At 44.6% G+C, this 17,073-nt stretch overlaps 2 protein-coding genes across 5 annotated transcripts in view; both read left to right on the forward strand.

Annotated features, from left to right (window-relative positions):
• PNPLA7 (patatin like phospholipase domain containing 7) overlaps positions 1–17,073 on the forward strand; it is a 73,242-nt gene that overhangs the window by 30,657 nt on the left and 25,512 nt on the right. For 2 of the 4 annotated variants that reach the window (XM_049897188.1, XM_049897190.1), the window contains 4 exons: positions 875–1,016; positions 2,005–2,118; positions 2,563–2,632; positions 9,273–9,422. In XM_049897188.1, coding sequence (XP_049753145.1) covers positions 875–1,016; positions 2,005–2,118; positions 2,563–2,632; positions 9,273–9,422 — 476 coding nt within the window. The remainder of the gene's footprint in view (positions 1–874; positions 1,017–2,004; positions 2,119–2,562; positions 2,633–9,272; positions 9,423–17,073) is intronic. The other 2 variants (XM_049897189.1, XM_049897191.1) reach the window with 2 other exon arrangements.
• EXD3 (exonuclease 3'-5' domain containing 3) overlaps positions 1–17,073 on the forward strand; it is a 201,929-nt gene that overhangs the window by 8,652 nt on the left and 176,204 nt on the right. The gene's annotated exons all lie outside the window — the stretch shown is intronic.

The raw sequence follows: 17,073 nt of genomic DNA on the forward strand, positions 1-17,073 counted from the left end.
TGTGTTAAGCAAGATCTGAAGACTCTGCCCACCTAAGACTTTCTTGAAGAAAGTAGTGCTGTCAAAAACACCAAATACTGGAGAGAACTGAGAAAGCTAACAGCTTGTAAAATTCTAATGTCCTGAGTTAAACAAAAAATCACAAGACACAGAAAAATGGGAACAATGGAACATCCAAATGAACAAGGTGAAGAGATAGGAATCATATTTATGGAAGCCTGAATAGTGAGCAGAATGGAAGAATACAATAAAAGCTATTACATTCATTAAACAAGAACACAATTCTTTGAAAAAAGGGAGAAGGCTAAGGGAGAGAAAGAGCCTTGGTCTGGGAGTCAGGGAGCTGAGAGTGAGGTCGGCTAGCTGGGGTGGCCAGCAGAGGGCAGAGCCCTGGGCAGAGGGCCCAGCATGCACTTTCAGCAGGGGCTGGATCTGCACTCCAGAAGGTATACTGTTCAGAAGAGTCCAGCCTCCCCTCTGAGTGTGGCCTCAGCAGAAAGAAGGAAAACATCATAAACTTCACAGGTGTTGGAAGTGTAGTGGGTGGTGAGTGGGGTGTTGGGCTCCTTTTGACCTCAGATGGCAAAGTTTCTATGAGACATCCTGAGTTGATGGCACCAGCCCAGTAGATCTTGTCAATGAAACTTCAGGCCCTGTGCCTGGCTCCCGTGCTGGCTCCTTCCTTGGTCTCACAGCACATATGGGGCAGTTGGCAGAGGGAGGTGTCACCTCTGCTGAACCACCCAGGGCTGGGCTGTGGGAAGAGCACAAGTGAAATGCAAATGTGATGGGGTCAGGATGGCCAGAGACGCTCAGGCTCAGGGCTGGGGCCAGTGCCTCCCTCTGCCCTTCAGTGCCTCCCTCTGCCCTTCAGTGGCCCTATCTGCCCCTCTAGGCAGGCGGACAAGTCGGACTGCACCTACGTTGTCCTCAGCGGCAGGCTGCGCTCTGTCACCCAGAAGGATGGGAAGAAGCGCCTGGCATGCGAATATGGCCGTGGAGATCTCATTGGTGTGGTAAGATTCTTGGGGCCCCTCCCCTGTGGAACCTGGGCAGAGTCCCCCCAGCACCTATGTTGGGGTCCTTGGGTGTGAGGAGGGGCCATCCTTGGGAGGTGAACCCTACAGGTTACAGCTCTGCTCTGATCACTGAGGCTCGATATCTGCACCCCTAGAGCCAGTTAGGGGCTTGTCTAGGGGTAGACCAGGGCTCTGAGGGCCTAATTTTTTGAGTAGCTGGCTTGCTCCCAGACTGGGCAAAGTAGTGGTAGCTAGAAGACCAGAAGAGTCACTCCGCAGACCTCCAGGGGGTGCGGCTAGGTGGTCAGTAGGGGACGGGGGGCAGGTTCCAGGACTGGGGGCTCCCGTTGCTGTGTTTGTGTCCCCAAGCAAAGGTGGACATCACCCCCAGCATGTGGGCAGTCACTCTCTATGTCCTTAAGTGAGAGTGGACACCCCAGCATGTCTGCAACCCCTTTGCCTTGCTCCCAGTGGAGGAGGCGCCTCCCCAAGTGTGTGGAGCTCCCTCCTGTGCTCCCCACATCCCACCTCAGTGCTGACCAAGCCTCCCCTGGAAGACTCCTTAGGGAGGCCATTGCTTACAGAGACCTGGGCTCCCACACTCAGCTTGTGAGATAGGGAGTGGAAAGTGCCCACAAGTCCACACGAGGACTGCAGTCCTTCTCTGGTTGGAAGGGCCCCCTAGGGCCCACCCCACCAGAGCCCACCCCTTGCTCCCTCCTTGTCCCCCTCCTGAGTGGCCAGGCTTCTGGCACAGGGTGGGCCCTGGCCCATGGGATAGGGTGTGTTTCCCCGTTGTGCAAACAGCCTGCCAGGAGGGGCACAGAGCCTGCTGGCTCCTGGCAGGTTCCAGGGCCCTGATGTGCAGCCTGTCCCTGTACTGCTTCTGCCTTGGCTCTGACTCCTGCCAGCTGCCACCTTTGGCCAGGGCTTTGCTGTCCCTTGGGATAGGTTCTGAGCAGCCAAGCTGTCCAACTTCTCTCAGGTGGAGACGCTGACTCACCAGGCCAGGGCCACCACAGTACACGCTGTACGGGACTCAGAGCTGGCCAAGTTGCCTGCAGGAGCCCTGATGTCCATCAAGCGCAAGTACCCACAAGTAAGGGCATAGCCCCAGCTGGTCAGAGGCAGGATGCTGGCCAGTTAGTGTCAATCTCGAGGCGTGCAGCATGCACATGCCGGGGCAAGGGCAGACAGACATGGTCTGGGGAGCAGCTTGTGGTTTTAAAGGGGTGGGGCGGGGGCAAAGAGGGAAGGCTTTGGGGCAGGTGAAGTGGGTTGGGGTGAGGTAACTGCCCTTTCTTCCAGGGTCACACCCACTGCCCCTGGCATCCAGGAGTCACCTTTGTGGTGACATAGGTGGCACCGAGATGCCTGCCTCCCCTGTCCACTCCAGCCCAGCACAACCCACAGGCGAGGGCCCTTTCGAGAGGTAGATTAAGTGACAGTTCCTCGAGTCTGTCATTGCAGGAGCGTTACAGGTGTCTCCAGGCATTTCTTGGCCTTCAGTGTCTGGGTTAAAGCCTCTGTTTTCTCTGCCCAGGTGGTGACTCGGCTGATCCACCTCTTGGGAGAGAAGATCTTGGGCAGCCTCCAGCAGGGAACTGCAGCAGGTGAGCCCCCATTCCCAGGTGGGAAAACCCCAGCTTCCAGGCCTCCACCATAGGAGCACCCCCCTTCCCCAAGGGAAGAGGTGCGGCCACACAGGACAGGAGTGCGGACTCCCACCCTCAGGAAGTGCCCGGCTGCCAGGAGTCCCTCTGAGAGCTTGGGGGTGTCGGGTTTCAGCAATGCCAGAAGAATTTTATTCAGTGTGGTCTGGATGTGGAGGCTCTACAACACATGAAAAGAAGGAAAGTAGAGCATCTCTTTTCTGGTTTTTCACCTGACTAGAGGGTAAAGGAAATGGAAGGCACAACAAGCCTGAACCAGGAACTGATGAGAGTTAGGCGGTGCTCTGTGTTAGGCACAGAAGAAGAGAATATTCTAGAACATTGGGCACTACCTTTATTTTTTAATCACCAGTTTATTTACCCTCTTCAATTTCGATCTCCCCACCATGTGTGTCAGTTTGTTTTACTATGGTGGCTTGTATGGTGCTGTGATGCTGAAAGCTGTACCACCAGTTTTTCAAATACACTCAGGATCACCCATGGTGGGCGGGTTAAGTGGAGCTTCCAAACTAAGACAGACTAGGAAGAAAGACCTGGCAGTCTACTTCTGAAAAAACTTCCCAGTGAAAACTTTATGAATAGCAGAGTAACATTGTCTGATATAGTGCCAGAATATGAGCCCCCAGGTTGGAAAGCACTAAAAATACGACAGGGGAAGAGCTGCCTCCTCAAAGTAGAATCAAGGAGGTGGGGCCAAGATGGTGGAATAGACAGACCCTTCCGGCGAGCCCTCTTACAACAAAGACCCAAAAAAAAAAAAGTGAAACGAGTATATTTATGACAAACTAGGAGCCCTGAACATCAAGGTCAAGGTTAGAAAAGGAACTGAGAGGTAGGAGGAGGCAGAGACAGTTCAGAAGCGGAGGGGAGTTACTGGATCTGAATCACCAGGAGCCCTCAGGCACCATTCCCAGGACCGGTGGCGATGGGGTGGTACTAGCATTCGGCTGCAGTTTCCTCAGGGAGAAGCAGCCAGCCACACAGCCTACTCACACCTCTGGAACCAGAGAAGAGCAGCACTCTTGTCAATAATATTTTACCATGCCCCTCACTCCCAAGCCAGCTTCAGTGGCTGATTTCCCTGGGCCTGAGATAGGCCCTGCTGAGCACCTAGAGCCATTCTCCGGGCCTTGGAGAAGGAATAAATTTGCAACTGGGGGAAAAGATAATTTGCCAGCTCCACTAACCAGGGGAGCTCAGGACAGAAGTGGCTCCTGTCCAGGCATAAACGGTCCGTGGACTTTGAGTACCTTTCCCCTCCACGTGGACTTGTGTGGGCCTATTTCAGGAGAATAGGCCCTTGTTGGCAGACTACAACTGTTTCATCTGTGTGGTGGAGAGGCAGCTGTCTGATGTTTGACATTGCTTTGCCTATTAAACAGGGTCCTCATGTACCCACATCAGGGGCCTAAGGACTGGTGGCTCCACTCAGGTCACCCAACCACCCATGACAGGGGTCCAGGGATAACTGGTACCTCCCAGTCCTTACAACCAAGAACATTGGGTGCCCATGGTCCATCTGCAAAACTTACCTACCTGTATGCTCTAGGGAACAGGGACACACTTTCCTCAGAGACACTTGGGAGATGATTCTCAGCCCCCTGCCTTGTTCAGAGCGTGACACCCTGCTGCAACCAGATACCGGTACCTACACCAATTACCTCTGCCTCTCTAAGACTGTAGGACAGAGCCTGTACCACACACTTGATGATCAGCTACCTGGACACCTGAGCTGAATTCACACAAGAAGAGTGAATGGACTCCTAGACTGGTATACCTGATAACAACTCTAGCCATCTGGGGACAGGTCATCAGAGCTCCAAAGGCCAGCTCACTCAAGCAACCCATTTGGGCATATCAAAACAAAACAAAGCAAGAAGCTATGACACAGTAAGCAAACATAAAATAAACTAATACCATAACTTCTAGATGGCTCGGAGACAACAGTCAATATCAAGTCACATTAAGAAACAGACCATGATCACTTCAACAAGCTCTCAAAACAAAGAATTCAGGGATCTTCTAGATGAAAGTGCCTTCCTGGAATTACCAGAGGCAGAATACAAAAGACTAATATACAGAACCCTTCAAGACATCAGGAAGGAAATGAGGCAATACGCAGAATAAGCCAAGGAACTCACAGATAAAGCAGAGTAGAGTCAACCTTAATGACATGGATGAAGTCAAGCTTTCGAGACCTTCACGTGCTGATGTGGCATGACTCAAAATGAGAAGAAAAAGCTGCAAACGTCCATTAATCAAAATGTGGAATGTAGAAAGTATGAATCTAGGAAAATTGGAAGTTGTCAAAAATGAAATGGCCTACATAAACATGGGTATTCTAGGTATTAGCTGAAATGGACTGGCATTGGCCATTTTGAATTGGACAATCATATGGTCTGCTATGCCAGGAATGACAAATTGAAGAGGAATGGCATTGCATTCATTATCAAAAAAGACCTTTCAAGATCTACCCTGAAGTACAATGTTGTCAGTGATAGGATAATATCCATATACCTACAAGGAAGACCAGTTAATACAGCTATTATTTGAATTTGTGTACCAACCACTGAGGCCAAAGATGAAGAAATTGAAGATTTTTTTTACCAACTTTTGTAGTCTGAAATTGATCAAACATACAGTCAAGATGCATTAATAATTTCTGGTGATTGGAATGTGAAAGTTGGAAACAAAGAAGGGCAGGTAGTTGGAAACTATGACCTTGGTGATAGAAATATTCATGGCAAATACCTTTTTTCAATAACATAAATGCTGTAGACATCACCAGATGGAATACACAGGAATGAAATCAACTACATTTGTAGAAAGAGTTGATGGAGAAGCTCAATATCATCAGTCAGAATAAGGCCAGGGGCCGACCATCAGTTGCTCATATGCAGGTTCAAGTTGAAGGTGAAGAAAATTAGCACAAGTCCACAAGAGTCAAAGTACAACCTTGAGTATATCCCACCTGAATTTAGAGAGCATCTCAAGAATAGATTTGATGCATTGAACACTAATGACCAAAGACCAGACAAATTGTGGAATGACATCAAGGTGATCATACATGAAGAAAGCAAAAGGTCATTAAAAAGACAGGAAAGAAACAAAAGACCGAAATGGATGTCAGAAGAAACTCTGAAACTTACTCTGGAATGTAGAGTAGCAAAAGCAAACTGAAGAAATGATGAAGTTAAAGAGCTGAACAGAAGATTTCAAAGCGTGGCTCAAGAAGACAAAGTAAAGTATTAGAATGAAATGTGCGAAGACCTGGAGACAGAAACCCCACAGGGAAGAACACACTGGGCTTTTCTCAAGCTGAAAGAACTGAAGAAAAACTTCAAGCTTCGAGTTGCAATAGTGAAGGATTCTATGGTGAAAATATTGAACAACTCAGGAAGCATCAAAAGAGGATGGAAGAAATACACAGAGTCACTGTACCAAAAGAATTGGTCAACTTACAACCATTTCAGGAGGTAGCATATGATCAGGAACTGATGGTTCCCAAGGAGGTCCAATCTCGACTGAAGGCATTGTCAAAAAACAAGGCTCCAGGAATTGACAGAATACCAATTGAGATGTTTCAACAAATGGGTGCAGCACTGGAGGTACTCACTCATCTATCCCCCAAAATTTGGAAGACAGCTAACTGGCCAGCCAACTGGAAGAGATCCATATTAGTGCCCATTCCGAAGACAAGTGATCCAACAGAATGCAGAAATTATCAAACGATATCATTAATATCACACACAAGTAAAATTTTGCTGAAGATCATTCAAAAGTGGTTGTAGCAGTACATTGACAGGGACCTGCCAGAAATTCAAACCTGATTCAGAAGAGGATGTGGAACGAGGGATATCATTGCTGGTGTCAGATGGATCCTGGCTGAAAACACAGAATACCAGAAAGATGTTTACCTGTGTTTTATTGACTATGCAAAAGCATTCGACTGTGTGGATCATGAAAAATTATGGATAACATTGTGAAGAACGGGAATTCTAGGATACTTAATTGTGCTCATGAGAAACCTGCACATTGGCCAAGAGATAGTCGTTCAAGCAGAACAAGGGGATGCTGTGTGGTTTAAAGTCAGGAAAGGTGTGCGTCAGGGTTGTATTCTTTCACCATACCTATTCAATCTGTATGCTGAACAAATAATCCGAGAAGCTGGACTGTATGAAGAAGAACGGGGCATCAGGATTGGAGGAAGACTCGTTAACAGCCTGCGTTATGCAGATGACACAACCTTCCTTGCTGAAAATGAAGAGGACTTGAAGCACTTACTAATGAAGATCAAAGACCACAGCCTTCAGTATGGATTACACCTCAGCATAAAGAAAACAAAAACCCTCACAACTGGACCAATGAGCAACATCATGATAAACGGAGAAAAGATTAAAGCTGTCAAGGATTTCATTTTACTTGGATCCACAATCAACAGCCATGGAAGCAGCAGTCAAGAAATGAAAAGACGCATTGCACTGGGCAAATCTGTTGCAAAAGACCTCTTTAAAGTGTTGGAAAGATGTCCCCTTGAAGACTAAGGAGCGCCTAGCCCAAACCATGGAATAAATAAGGAAGACCGAAGAAGAGTTGACGCCTTTGAACTGTGGTGTTGGCAAAGAATACTGAATATACCATGGACTGCCAAAAGAATAAACAAATTTGTCTTGGAGGAAGTACAACTGGAATGCTCCTTAGAAGCAAGAATGGCAAGATTACTTGTCACATACTTTGGACATGTTATCAGGAGGGATCAGTTCCTGGAGGACATAATGCTTGGTAAAGTAGAGGGTCAGTGAAAAAGAGGAAAACCCTCAATGAGATGGATTGATACGGTGGCTACAACAATGGGCTGAAGCATAACAAAGATTGTGAGGATGGCACAGGACCAGGCAGTGTCTCGTTCTGTTGTACACAGCGTCATTAGGAGTCGGAACTGACTTGACGGCCCCTAACAATAACAAGATTTTACGAAGCTAACTTTACTGTGATGCTAAAACCAAAGTACAAAATATTAGCAGATTGAACTCAGCAATATATAAAAAGAATAATACATCACAACCAACTGGGTCTCATACCAGGGGTGCAAGGCTAGCTCAACATTCAAAAATCAATCAATATAACTTTTCATATTAATGAATCAAGTAAGAAAAACCATATCATAATAATACATGCAGAAAAAGCATTTGATCAAATTCAACACCCATTCATAATTAAAACTCAGCAGACCAGGAATAGAAGAAAAATTCCTTAACCTAAAACAGGTTATGAAAAACCTACAGCTAACATCAAACTTAATGCATACTTCCCCGTTAAGTTCAGGACCAAGGCAGGATGTCCTCTCTCACCACTCCTATTCAAAATGGCACTGGAAGTTCTAAGCAGTGCAGTCAGGGAAGAGAAGTAAAAGGCATCCATGTTGGAAAAGAGGAAGTAAAATCGACTTTATATAGATAGCAGACGACATGATTGTCTACGTAGACAGTTCCAAACAATCTCCAAAAATCTGAAACTAGTGAGTTTATCAAGGACTCAGGATGCAAGGCCAATATACAGGGTCAATGGTTTCTTAATGCCTGCCATGAAAATTGGGGTTTGAAATTAAGAAAACAATACCATTTACAATAGCACCAAAAGAAAAAAAGAACTTACATATAAATCCAATAAAACATGTCAAGGTCTGTATGTAGAAAACTGTAAAACACTGGTAAAAGAAATCAAAGAAAATATAAATAAATGGAGAAATAGACCATGGATTGGAAGACTCAGTGTTGACACATCAAGCCTTCCCTGTTTGATCTAGAGTTTTTGCAACCCGCTGACAAGCCAATTATTGTTCTTGCAATGTCTGTGGGGTCTGCAATGATATCTCCTTTTTTATTACTGCAATTGGCAATTACCTTTTTGTCTTGCCAATCTTGCTACAGGTTTATCAACTTTATTGATCTTTCCATTGATTTTCTCTATTTTCTTGTTTGTTCATTTTCAATGTCACTATTCCTGCTTATTATGTTTTCTGCATTATAGTTGCTTTGGGCTTATTTTGCTTTTTAAAAATTTCTTCAAATAGAAGTTTAGCTTTTTTACTTGAGACATTTCTAATATAAGCATTTTAGTAGTGCTATAAATTTCCCTCTAAGAACTGCTTTAACTGCATCCCACAGTTTTTTATGTGCCATATTTTAATTTTCATTCAGTAAAAAATATTTTCTGGTATCCCTTGAGACTTCCTTCTTTGACCCATGAATTACTTAGAAGCATGATGTTTAATTTTCAAACAGTTGCAAATATTCTTGCTGTCTTGCTGTTATGGATTTCTAGTTTAAGTCGATTGTGGTGGATTTTGTGTGTGATTTCAGTTCTGGTCAGTTTGATTTACGACCCAGGATGTGATCTCTCTGGGGGAGCTCCAGGAGCATTGAAGGAAGCAAGTCCAGTGTTGAGGGTGGAGAATTGTGTAAATGTCAGTGCTGTGCCCCGCCCATGTTCTGTCGGTTCCTCTAAAGGGCTGCACCTTCATCCTGGGGCCATAGGGCCAGGCCTCACAGGACTGACCTCCCTGTGCTTGTGCCTGCAGGTCACCAGCATGGGCTCACCATGGCAGGCAACCAGTGGGACGTGGGGAACCCAGCCAGCAACCTTGCCACAGTAGCCATCTTGCCGGTGTCGGAGGACGTGCCCCTGCCTGCCTTTGCCCTAGAGCTCCAGTACGCCCTGCGCACCATTGGTGAGCCCACCTGCCAGCTTTGCAGCCCTGAGCTGTTTCCCTCCAGGCTGTTCTGCACACGCAGCTTAGCACCCCATGTCACAGAGTGCCTGCAAGAGCCCTCGGGTGACAATACTGGTCTCCATCTGCTCTCTGGAGTAGAGCAGGTGTGAACTCTCCACCTTTGCCCTAAAGGGGATCCCTGCGCGTGCAGGCGGGCCTTCTGTGGGCTTTAGAAGATTCTGGCCTGGGGGAAATTTCTGACACTTAGCAGAAGATCCATGGCCACATTCCTCAGGAATGTGTTTGAGCAACTTCCAACTCAACACCTCTCAGACTCGTTTGGGCAGCTTCCTGTGTTACTAGGCGAGGTATCATGGGTTGGGCAGTTACATCACATGGCTCCTCCACATTGCTTAGCAGTTTTTCACATGAGCCCAAGGACTCCAAGAGCTCTTCTGATGCTGGGAAAACTTCCAGAAGGCAGAGTGTTTGCACAGAGCCACTACCCTGCATCGTCCTGGGGCCCCAGCAGCCCAGTGGGCCTGTGCTAGCTGCCTTATCGCTTCCCAGGACACTGCAGAGCTGGGTGAGCGGGCACAGCTGTGAGGAAGATGCCTAGGTCCAATCAGAACATGTGGGCAGTGTTTCCAAATTGCTGGCAGCTATTGAACTTTGGGACTTCAAGAACAAGAGTAGGAATTCCTGAGAATTCTTGGGGATTCTTCAGATCATAAGGTAGTCTGTATTTTTCATATGACTTTGTTTATGTGTTTTTGTGCAAATTTGAGTGACCGTAGTGATAAACAGTAAGTCACTTTCTTACAATAGAATTACACTGAAGCTTCAGAGGTTGTCTTCAGAAAACAACGTAATAAATGCGATCAGTACGTGGCTCACGACTATCAAGAACAGTATATTTTGATGAGAGTATATGTTTCAACACTGTGTGGAAATACTCGCTACCTGACCCAGACGTTTGATAACAGAAAACATGGAATAAAAATGATGTATAAAGGTGAAAGATACTACTACAAATATTTTATATTTAAAAGCTATTCTCAAAATGGAATTTTAAAGCACATAAAGCATTAGTTTTTCTGGCCAATAGTATTGATCTTTGTTTCATGACAAACATTAAAAAAAAATATATATATATATATTTTTTTTTAATTCCCGAAATTGCTCTGAACGCATCTAACAGCATCTTCCAGTTGTGCAGGGTGGGCATGTGGCTTAATGTAAGCTCATTTCCTTTCCTTTTTTTTTTTTGTTTTTTCCTTACTGTGCTTTAAGTGAAAGTTCACAGCTCAAGTTAGCTTCTCATACAAAAATTTATACACGCATTGTTATGTGACCCTAGTTGCTATCCCTGTAATATTGCCAGCGTACTCCTCCTTTCCACTCTGGATTTCATGTGTCCATTCAACCAACCCCTGTCCCTTTCCCTTTCATTTTTAAACTTTTTATTTTGAAATAATTATAGACTCACAGGAAGTTACAAAAATAGTAAAGGGTGGTTTCTACCCTTTATGTGGGCTTCCACAGTGTTACATCTGACATAACTGTAGTGCAGATCACAGCCAGGTTGGCGACGTCAGCACAGTCCAGAGGCCTTGTCCAGGACTTGCTGGCTCTTAGATGAGTGTGCAAGTGCGTGTACATGCGTGTGTGTGTGTGCACATGTGCGGTTCTGTACCATTTCATCACGCGTGCAGACCTCTGTAACCACCACAATCAATCTGCAGAGCTGAGCAGGCTTTCCTTCCATGTTCTTCTGCAAAAGACACTCCCTCCTGCTGTCCCTCTGAAGTCCCTCCACCTCACCCCCAGCACCCCTGAGCCACCCCTAAGGTGCACATCATCTCTATAATTTTGTCATTTCGCGAATGCTGTAGAAGTGGGATCACACAGCATGTGGTCTTTTGAGATTGGCTTTCTGTGCCCAGATAATGTCTAGGAGCAACCTTTGTCCCTTGCACGGCTCAGCAGTGCCCCCGCACAGATGGACCCTCTCCTCTTGAAGCATGTTTGGGGTGTTTCTAGTTGTGGGTTATTAGGAAAAAGCTGCTATGAACGTTTATGTGAAGGAGTTTGTGTGGCCACAAGTTTTCCTTTCTCTGGGATAAGTGCCCAAGAATGCAATATGGATGGTGCATATGTGCTTAGTTTTATCAGAGGCTGCCAAACTGTTTTCCAGAGTGGCTGGACCGTTTTACGTTCCCACCAGCAATGTATGAGTAATCTAGATTCTCTGTATCCTCGCCAGCATTTATTCCTATAATTATTTTTATTTTAGCTGTTCTATTAGGTGTAACCGGGTTTTTGTTTTTATTAGGTGTATAGCTCATGATAATTTTAATTCACATTTTTCTGATGGTCAATGATATTCAAAACCTTTTCGTGTGTTTATTTGCCATCTGTGTGTCCTCTTTGGTGAAAGGTCTGTTCATATCTTTTGTCTGTTCTCTAATGGGATTGCTTGATTTTTTACTGTTGAGTTTTGAGTGTTCTTTATATAGTCTATATCCTAACAAATGCTACACAGTACTAAAGTTTTAAGTTTTCTCTGGCAGAGAAAGACATGGAAGTCTTGGTGGTGAACAATTTGTCTTTTCTGGGGTGAGATGTTGACATTGCTATTGTTAGGTGGTATTGAGTTGGTTCCAACTTATAGCAACTCTGTGTACAACAGAACAAAACACTGCCCGGTCCTGCTTCATCCTCACAATTGTTGCTATGTGTCTTAGTCATCTAGTGCTGCTGTAACAGAAATACCACAAGTGGATGGCTTTAACAAAGAGAAATTTATTCTCTCACTGCCTAGTAGGCTAGAAGTCCAAATTCAGGGCATCAGCTCCAGGGAAAGGCTTTCTTTCTCTGTCGGCTCTGGAGGAAGATCCTTCTCATCAATCTTCCCCTGGACTAGGAGCTTCTCCACGCAGGAGCCCCAGATCCAAAGGACACACTCTGCTCCTGGCACTGCTTTCTTGGTGGTATGAGGTTCCCACTCTCTGCTTGCTTCCCTTTCCTTTTTATCTCTTGAGAGAGAAAAGGTGGTACAGGCCACACCCCGGGAAGCTCCCTATATATTGGATCAGGGATGTGACCTGGGTTAGGGTGTTACAATCCCAGCCTAGTCCTCTTTAACATAAAGTTACAATCACAAAATGAAGGACAACCACACAATACTGAAAATCATGGCCTGACCAAGTTGACATATATTTTGGGGGGACACAATTCAATCCATGATACTGTCGGAGCCCATTGTTGCAGCCACTGTGTCAATCTATCTCATTGAGGGTCTTCTTCTTTTTTGATGACGCTCTATTTTACCAAGCATGATATCCTTCTCTAGAGGACGATCCCTCCTGATAACATGTCCAAAGTACATGATACGATGTCTTGCCATCTTTACATCTAAGGAGCACTCTGGCTGTACTTCTTCTGAGACAGACTTGTTCATTCTTCTGGCAGTCCATGGTATATTCAATATTCTTCACCACTACCATAATTCAAACGCATCAATTCTTCTCTGGTCTTCCTTATTCTTTGTCCAGCTTTCGGGTGCATGTGAGGCGATTGAAAATACCATGGCTTGGTATTTTCAGTCAGGCATTTGCAATCAGGTATTTCAATCAGGGAAGCCCTGGTGGCGTAGTGGTTAAGTGCTACAGCTGCTAACCCAAGAGTCGGCAGTTCAAATCCACCAGGCGCTCCTTGGAAACTCTATGGGGCAGTTCTACTCTGTCCTATAGGGTTGCTATGAGTTGGAATCAACTCGACGGCACTGGGTTTGGTTTTTTGGTTTATTTCAATCAGGAGCACTTTAGTCCTCAAAGTGACATCTTTGCTTTTTAACACTTTAAGGAGGTCTTTTGCAGCAGATTTGCCCAATGCAATATGTCGTTTGGTTTTTTGACTGCTGCTTTTTTTTTCCGTGGGCATTGATTGTAGATCCAAGTAAAATGAAATCCTTAACAACTTCAATATTTTCTCCATTTATCATGATGTTGCTTATTGGTCCAGTTCTGAGAATATTTGTTTTCTTTATGTTGAGGTGTAATCCATAATAAAGGCTGTTTGGTCTTTGATCTTCATCAGTAAGTGCTTCAGGTTCGCTTCACTTTCAGCAAGTAAGGTTGTGTCACCTGTATAATACAGGTTGTTAATGAGTCTTCCTCCAATTCTGATGTGCTGTTCTTCTCCATATACTTCAGCTTCTCAAATTATTTGCTCAGCACACAGATTAAATAAGTATGGTGAAAGGATACAACCCTGATGCACACCTTTCCTGATTTTAAACCGTATAGTATCCCCTTTTCCTGTTTAAACAACTGCCTCTTGGTCTATGTACAGGTTCCACATGAACACAATTAAGTGTTCTGGAATTCCCATTCTTTCCAATTTTATCCGTAATTTGTTATGATCCACACAGTTGAATGCCTTTGCATAGTCAATAAAACACAGGTAAACATCCTTCTGGTAGTCTCTGCTTTCAGCCAGGATCCATCTGACATCAGCAGTGATATCCCTGGTTCCATGTCCTCCTCTGAATCAGGTTTGAATTTCTGGCGGTTCCCTGCCAATGTACTGCTGCAACTATTTTTGAATCCCATATATTACAAATTCAAATGATAGAATTTTGCAAGATCAATGACTTCTTCATTGCAAATACCTTTTTTCACCAACATAAACAGTGACTATACACATGGACCTCCCCAGATGGAAGACACAGGAATTAAATTGACTACATCTGTGGAAAGAGATGATGGAAAAGCTCAATATCATCAGTCAGAATAAGGCCAGGGGCCAACTGTGGAACAGACCATCAATTGCTCATATGCAAGTTCAAGCTGAAACCGAAGAAAATCAGAGCAGGTCCACGAGAGCCAAAATATGGCCTTGAATACATCCCACCTGAATTTAGAGACCATCTCAAGAACAGATTTGACGCATTGAACACTAGTGACTGAAGACCAGATGAGTTGTGGAATGACATCAAGGACATCATACATGAAGAAAGCAAGAGGTCACTGAAAAGACAGGAAAGAGAGAAAAGACCAAGATGGGTGTCAGAGGAGACTCTGAAACTTGGTCTTGACTGTCGAGAACAGATTTCAAAGGGCGTCTCAAGAAGACAAAGTAAAGTATTATAATGACATCTGAAAGAGCTGGAGATAGAAAACCAAAAAGGAAGAACACGCCTGGCATTTCTCAAGCCGAAAGAACTGAAGAAAAAAATTCAAGCCTCGAGTTGCAATAGTGAAGGATTCTATGGGGAAAATATTAAACGATGAAGGAAGCATCAAAAGAAGATCGTGGGAATACACAGAGTCATTATACCAAAAAGAAATAGTCGATGTTCAACCATTTCAAGAGGTAGCATATGATCAGAAACTGATGGTACCGAAGGAAGAAGTCCAAGCTGCACTGAAGGTATTGGTGAAAAATAAGGCTTCAGGAGTTGATGGAATATCAATTGAGATGTTTCAACAAACAGATGCGGCGCTGGAGGTGCTCACTTGTCTATGCCAAGAAATATGGAAGACAGCTTCCTGGCCAACTGACTGGAAGAGATCCATATTTATGCCTATTCCCAAGAAAGGTGATCCAACCAAATGTAGAAATTATAGAACAATATCATTAATATCATATGCAAGCAAAATTTTGCTGAAGATCGTTCAAAAACGGCTGCAGCAGCATATCGACAGGGAACTGCCAGAAATTTGGTCGGTTTCAGAAGAGAACATGGAACCAGGGATATCATTGCTGATGTCAGATGGATCCTGGCTGAAAGCAGAGACTACCAGAAGGTTGTTTACCTGTGTTTTATTGACTATGCAAAGGCATTCGGCTGTGTGGATCTTAACAAATTATGGATAACGTTGCGAAGAATGGGAATGAGGAAGCTGTACATAGATCAAGAGGTAGTTGTTTGGACACAAGGGGATGCTGAGTGGTTTAGAGTCAGGAAAGGTGTGCGTCAGGGTTGTATCCTTTCACCATACCTATTCAATCTATATGTTGAGCAAATAATCTGTGGAGCTGGACTATGTGAAGAAGAACAGGGCATCAAGATTGTAGGAGGACTCTTTAACAACCTGTGTTATGCAGATGACACAACCTTCCTTGCTGAAAATGAAGAGGACTTGAAGCACTTACTAATGAAGATCAAAGACCACAGCCTTCAGTATGGATTACACCTCAACATAAAGAAAAAAAAAATTCTCAGAGCTAAAGCAATAAGCCACATCATGATAAATGGAGAAAAGATTGAAGTTGTCAAGGATTTCATTTTACTTGAATCTACAATCAACACTGATGGAAGCAGCAGTCAAGAAATCAAAAGACGCATTGCATTGGCAAATATGCTGCAAAGGACCTCTTTCAAGTGCTGAAAACTGAAGGTGTCACCTTGAAGACTATGGTGTGCCTGACCCAAGCCACGGGATTTTCAATCACATTATATACACGTGAAAGCTGGGCAATGAATAAGGAAGACTGAAGAAGAGTTGACGCCTTTGAATTGTGGTGTTGGTGAAGAATGTTGAATACACCATGGACTGCCAAAAGAATGAACAAATATGTCTTAGAGGAAGTACAACCAGGATGCTCCTGAGAAGCACATATGACGAGACTGAGTCTTACATAATTTGGGCATGTTGTCTGGAGGGATCAGTCCCTGGAGAAGGACATCATGTTTGGTAAAGTATAGGGTCAGCGGGAAAGAGGAAGACTCTGAACAAGATGGATTGACACAGTGGCTGCCACAGTGGGCTCAAGCATGACAAGGATTGTAAGGACGGCACAGGACTGGGCAGTGTTTCATTCTGTGGTACATAGGGTTGCTATGAGTCGTAACTGACTGGATGGCACCTAACAACAACAACACCAAATATTATAAATTCCACATACTAATGCTATATTTTTTGCTTTAAACAGTCAGTATATTTTAAAGTGATTAAGAGGAAAAGTAGTCTTTATATTTGCCCAAATATTTACATTTTTGACACTCCTGATTCCTCTCTGAAGAACTGTGTTTCCCTTGGGTGTCCTCTCCCTTCAGCTGGGAGACTTGACATTTCCTGAAGTGCAGGGGGCCCTGAGGGACACAACCATTAACAAGCTTGACTACTAACCAAAAGGTTGGTGGTTCAAACCCACCCAAAGTGCCTCAGAAGAAAGGCCTGCTGGTCTGCTCCCCAAAAGTCGCAGCCTGAAAGCCCTGTGGAGCGCAGTTCTACTCCGCGCACACGGCTTCGCCACGAGTCAGAGTCCATGCAACAGCGATTGTTTTGGTTTTTTATTTAGGTCTGCTGGAAACTCAGCTTTCACTTTTTTGTTATCTGAGGATATATATGTCCCTCCATTCTTTTTATTTCTTTAGTTTATTGTAGTAAAATTCTCTTTGTTCTTTAAGTTTCTTCCTGGTTTCTGACGAGAAGTTAGCTGCAGTTGAAACCACCACTGTTCACCGTAAGCAATGCGTTGTTTTCCTCTGGCTGCTTTCAAGGCTTGTCTCTATCTTGGTCTTCAGCCGTTGGATTATTATGAGCCTACATTTGGCTTTCTCCACATTTATCCTGTGTGGGATTTGCTGAGGTTCTTGAATCTGCATATTTATGGCTTTCACCAAACTGGGGGCATTTTCAGTCATTATTTTTTCAAG

This window comes from Elephas maximus, chromosome 9 (genome assembly GCF_024166365.1).
Source record: "Elephas maximus indicus isolate mEleMax1 chromosome 9, mEleMax1 primary haplotype, whole genome shotgun sequence".
NCBI lineage: Eukaryota > Metazoa > Chordata > Mammalia > Proboscidea > Elephantidae > Elephas > Elephas maximus.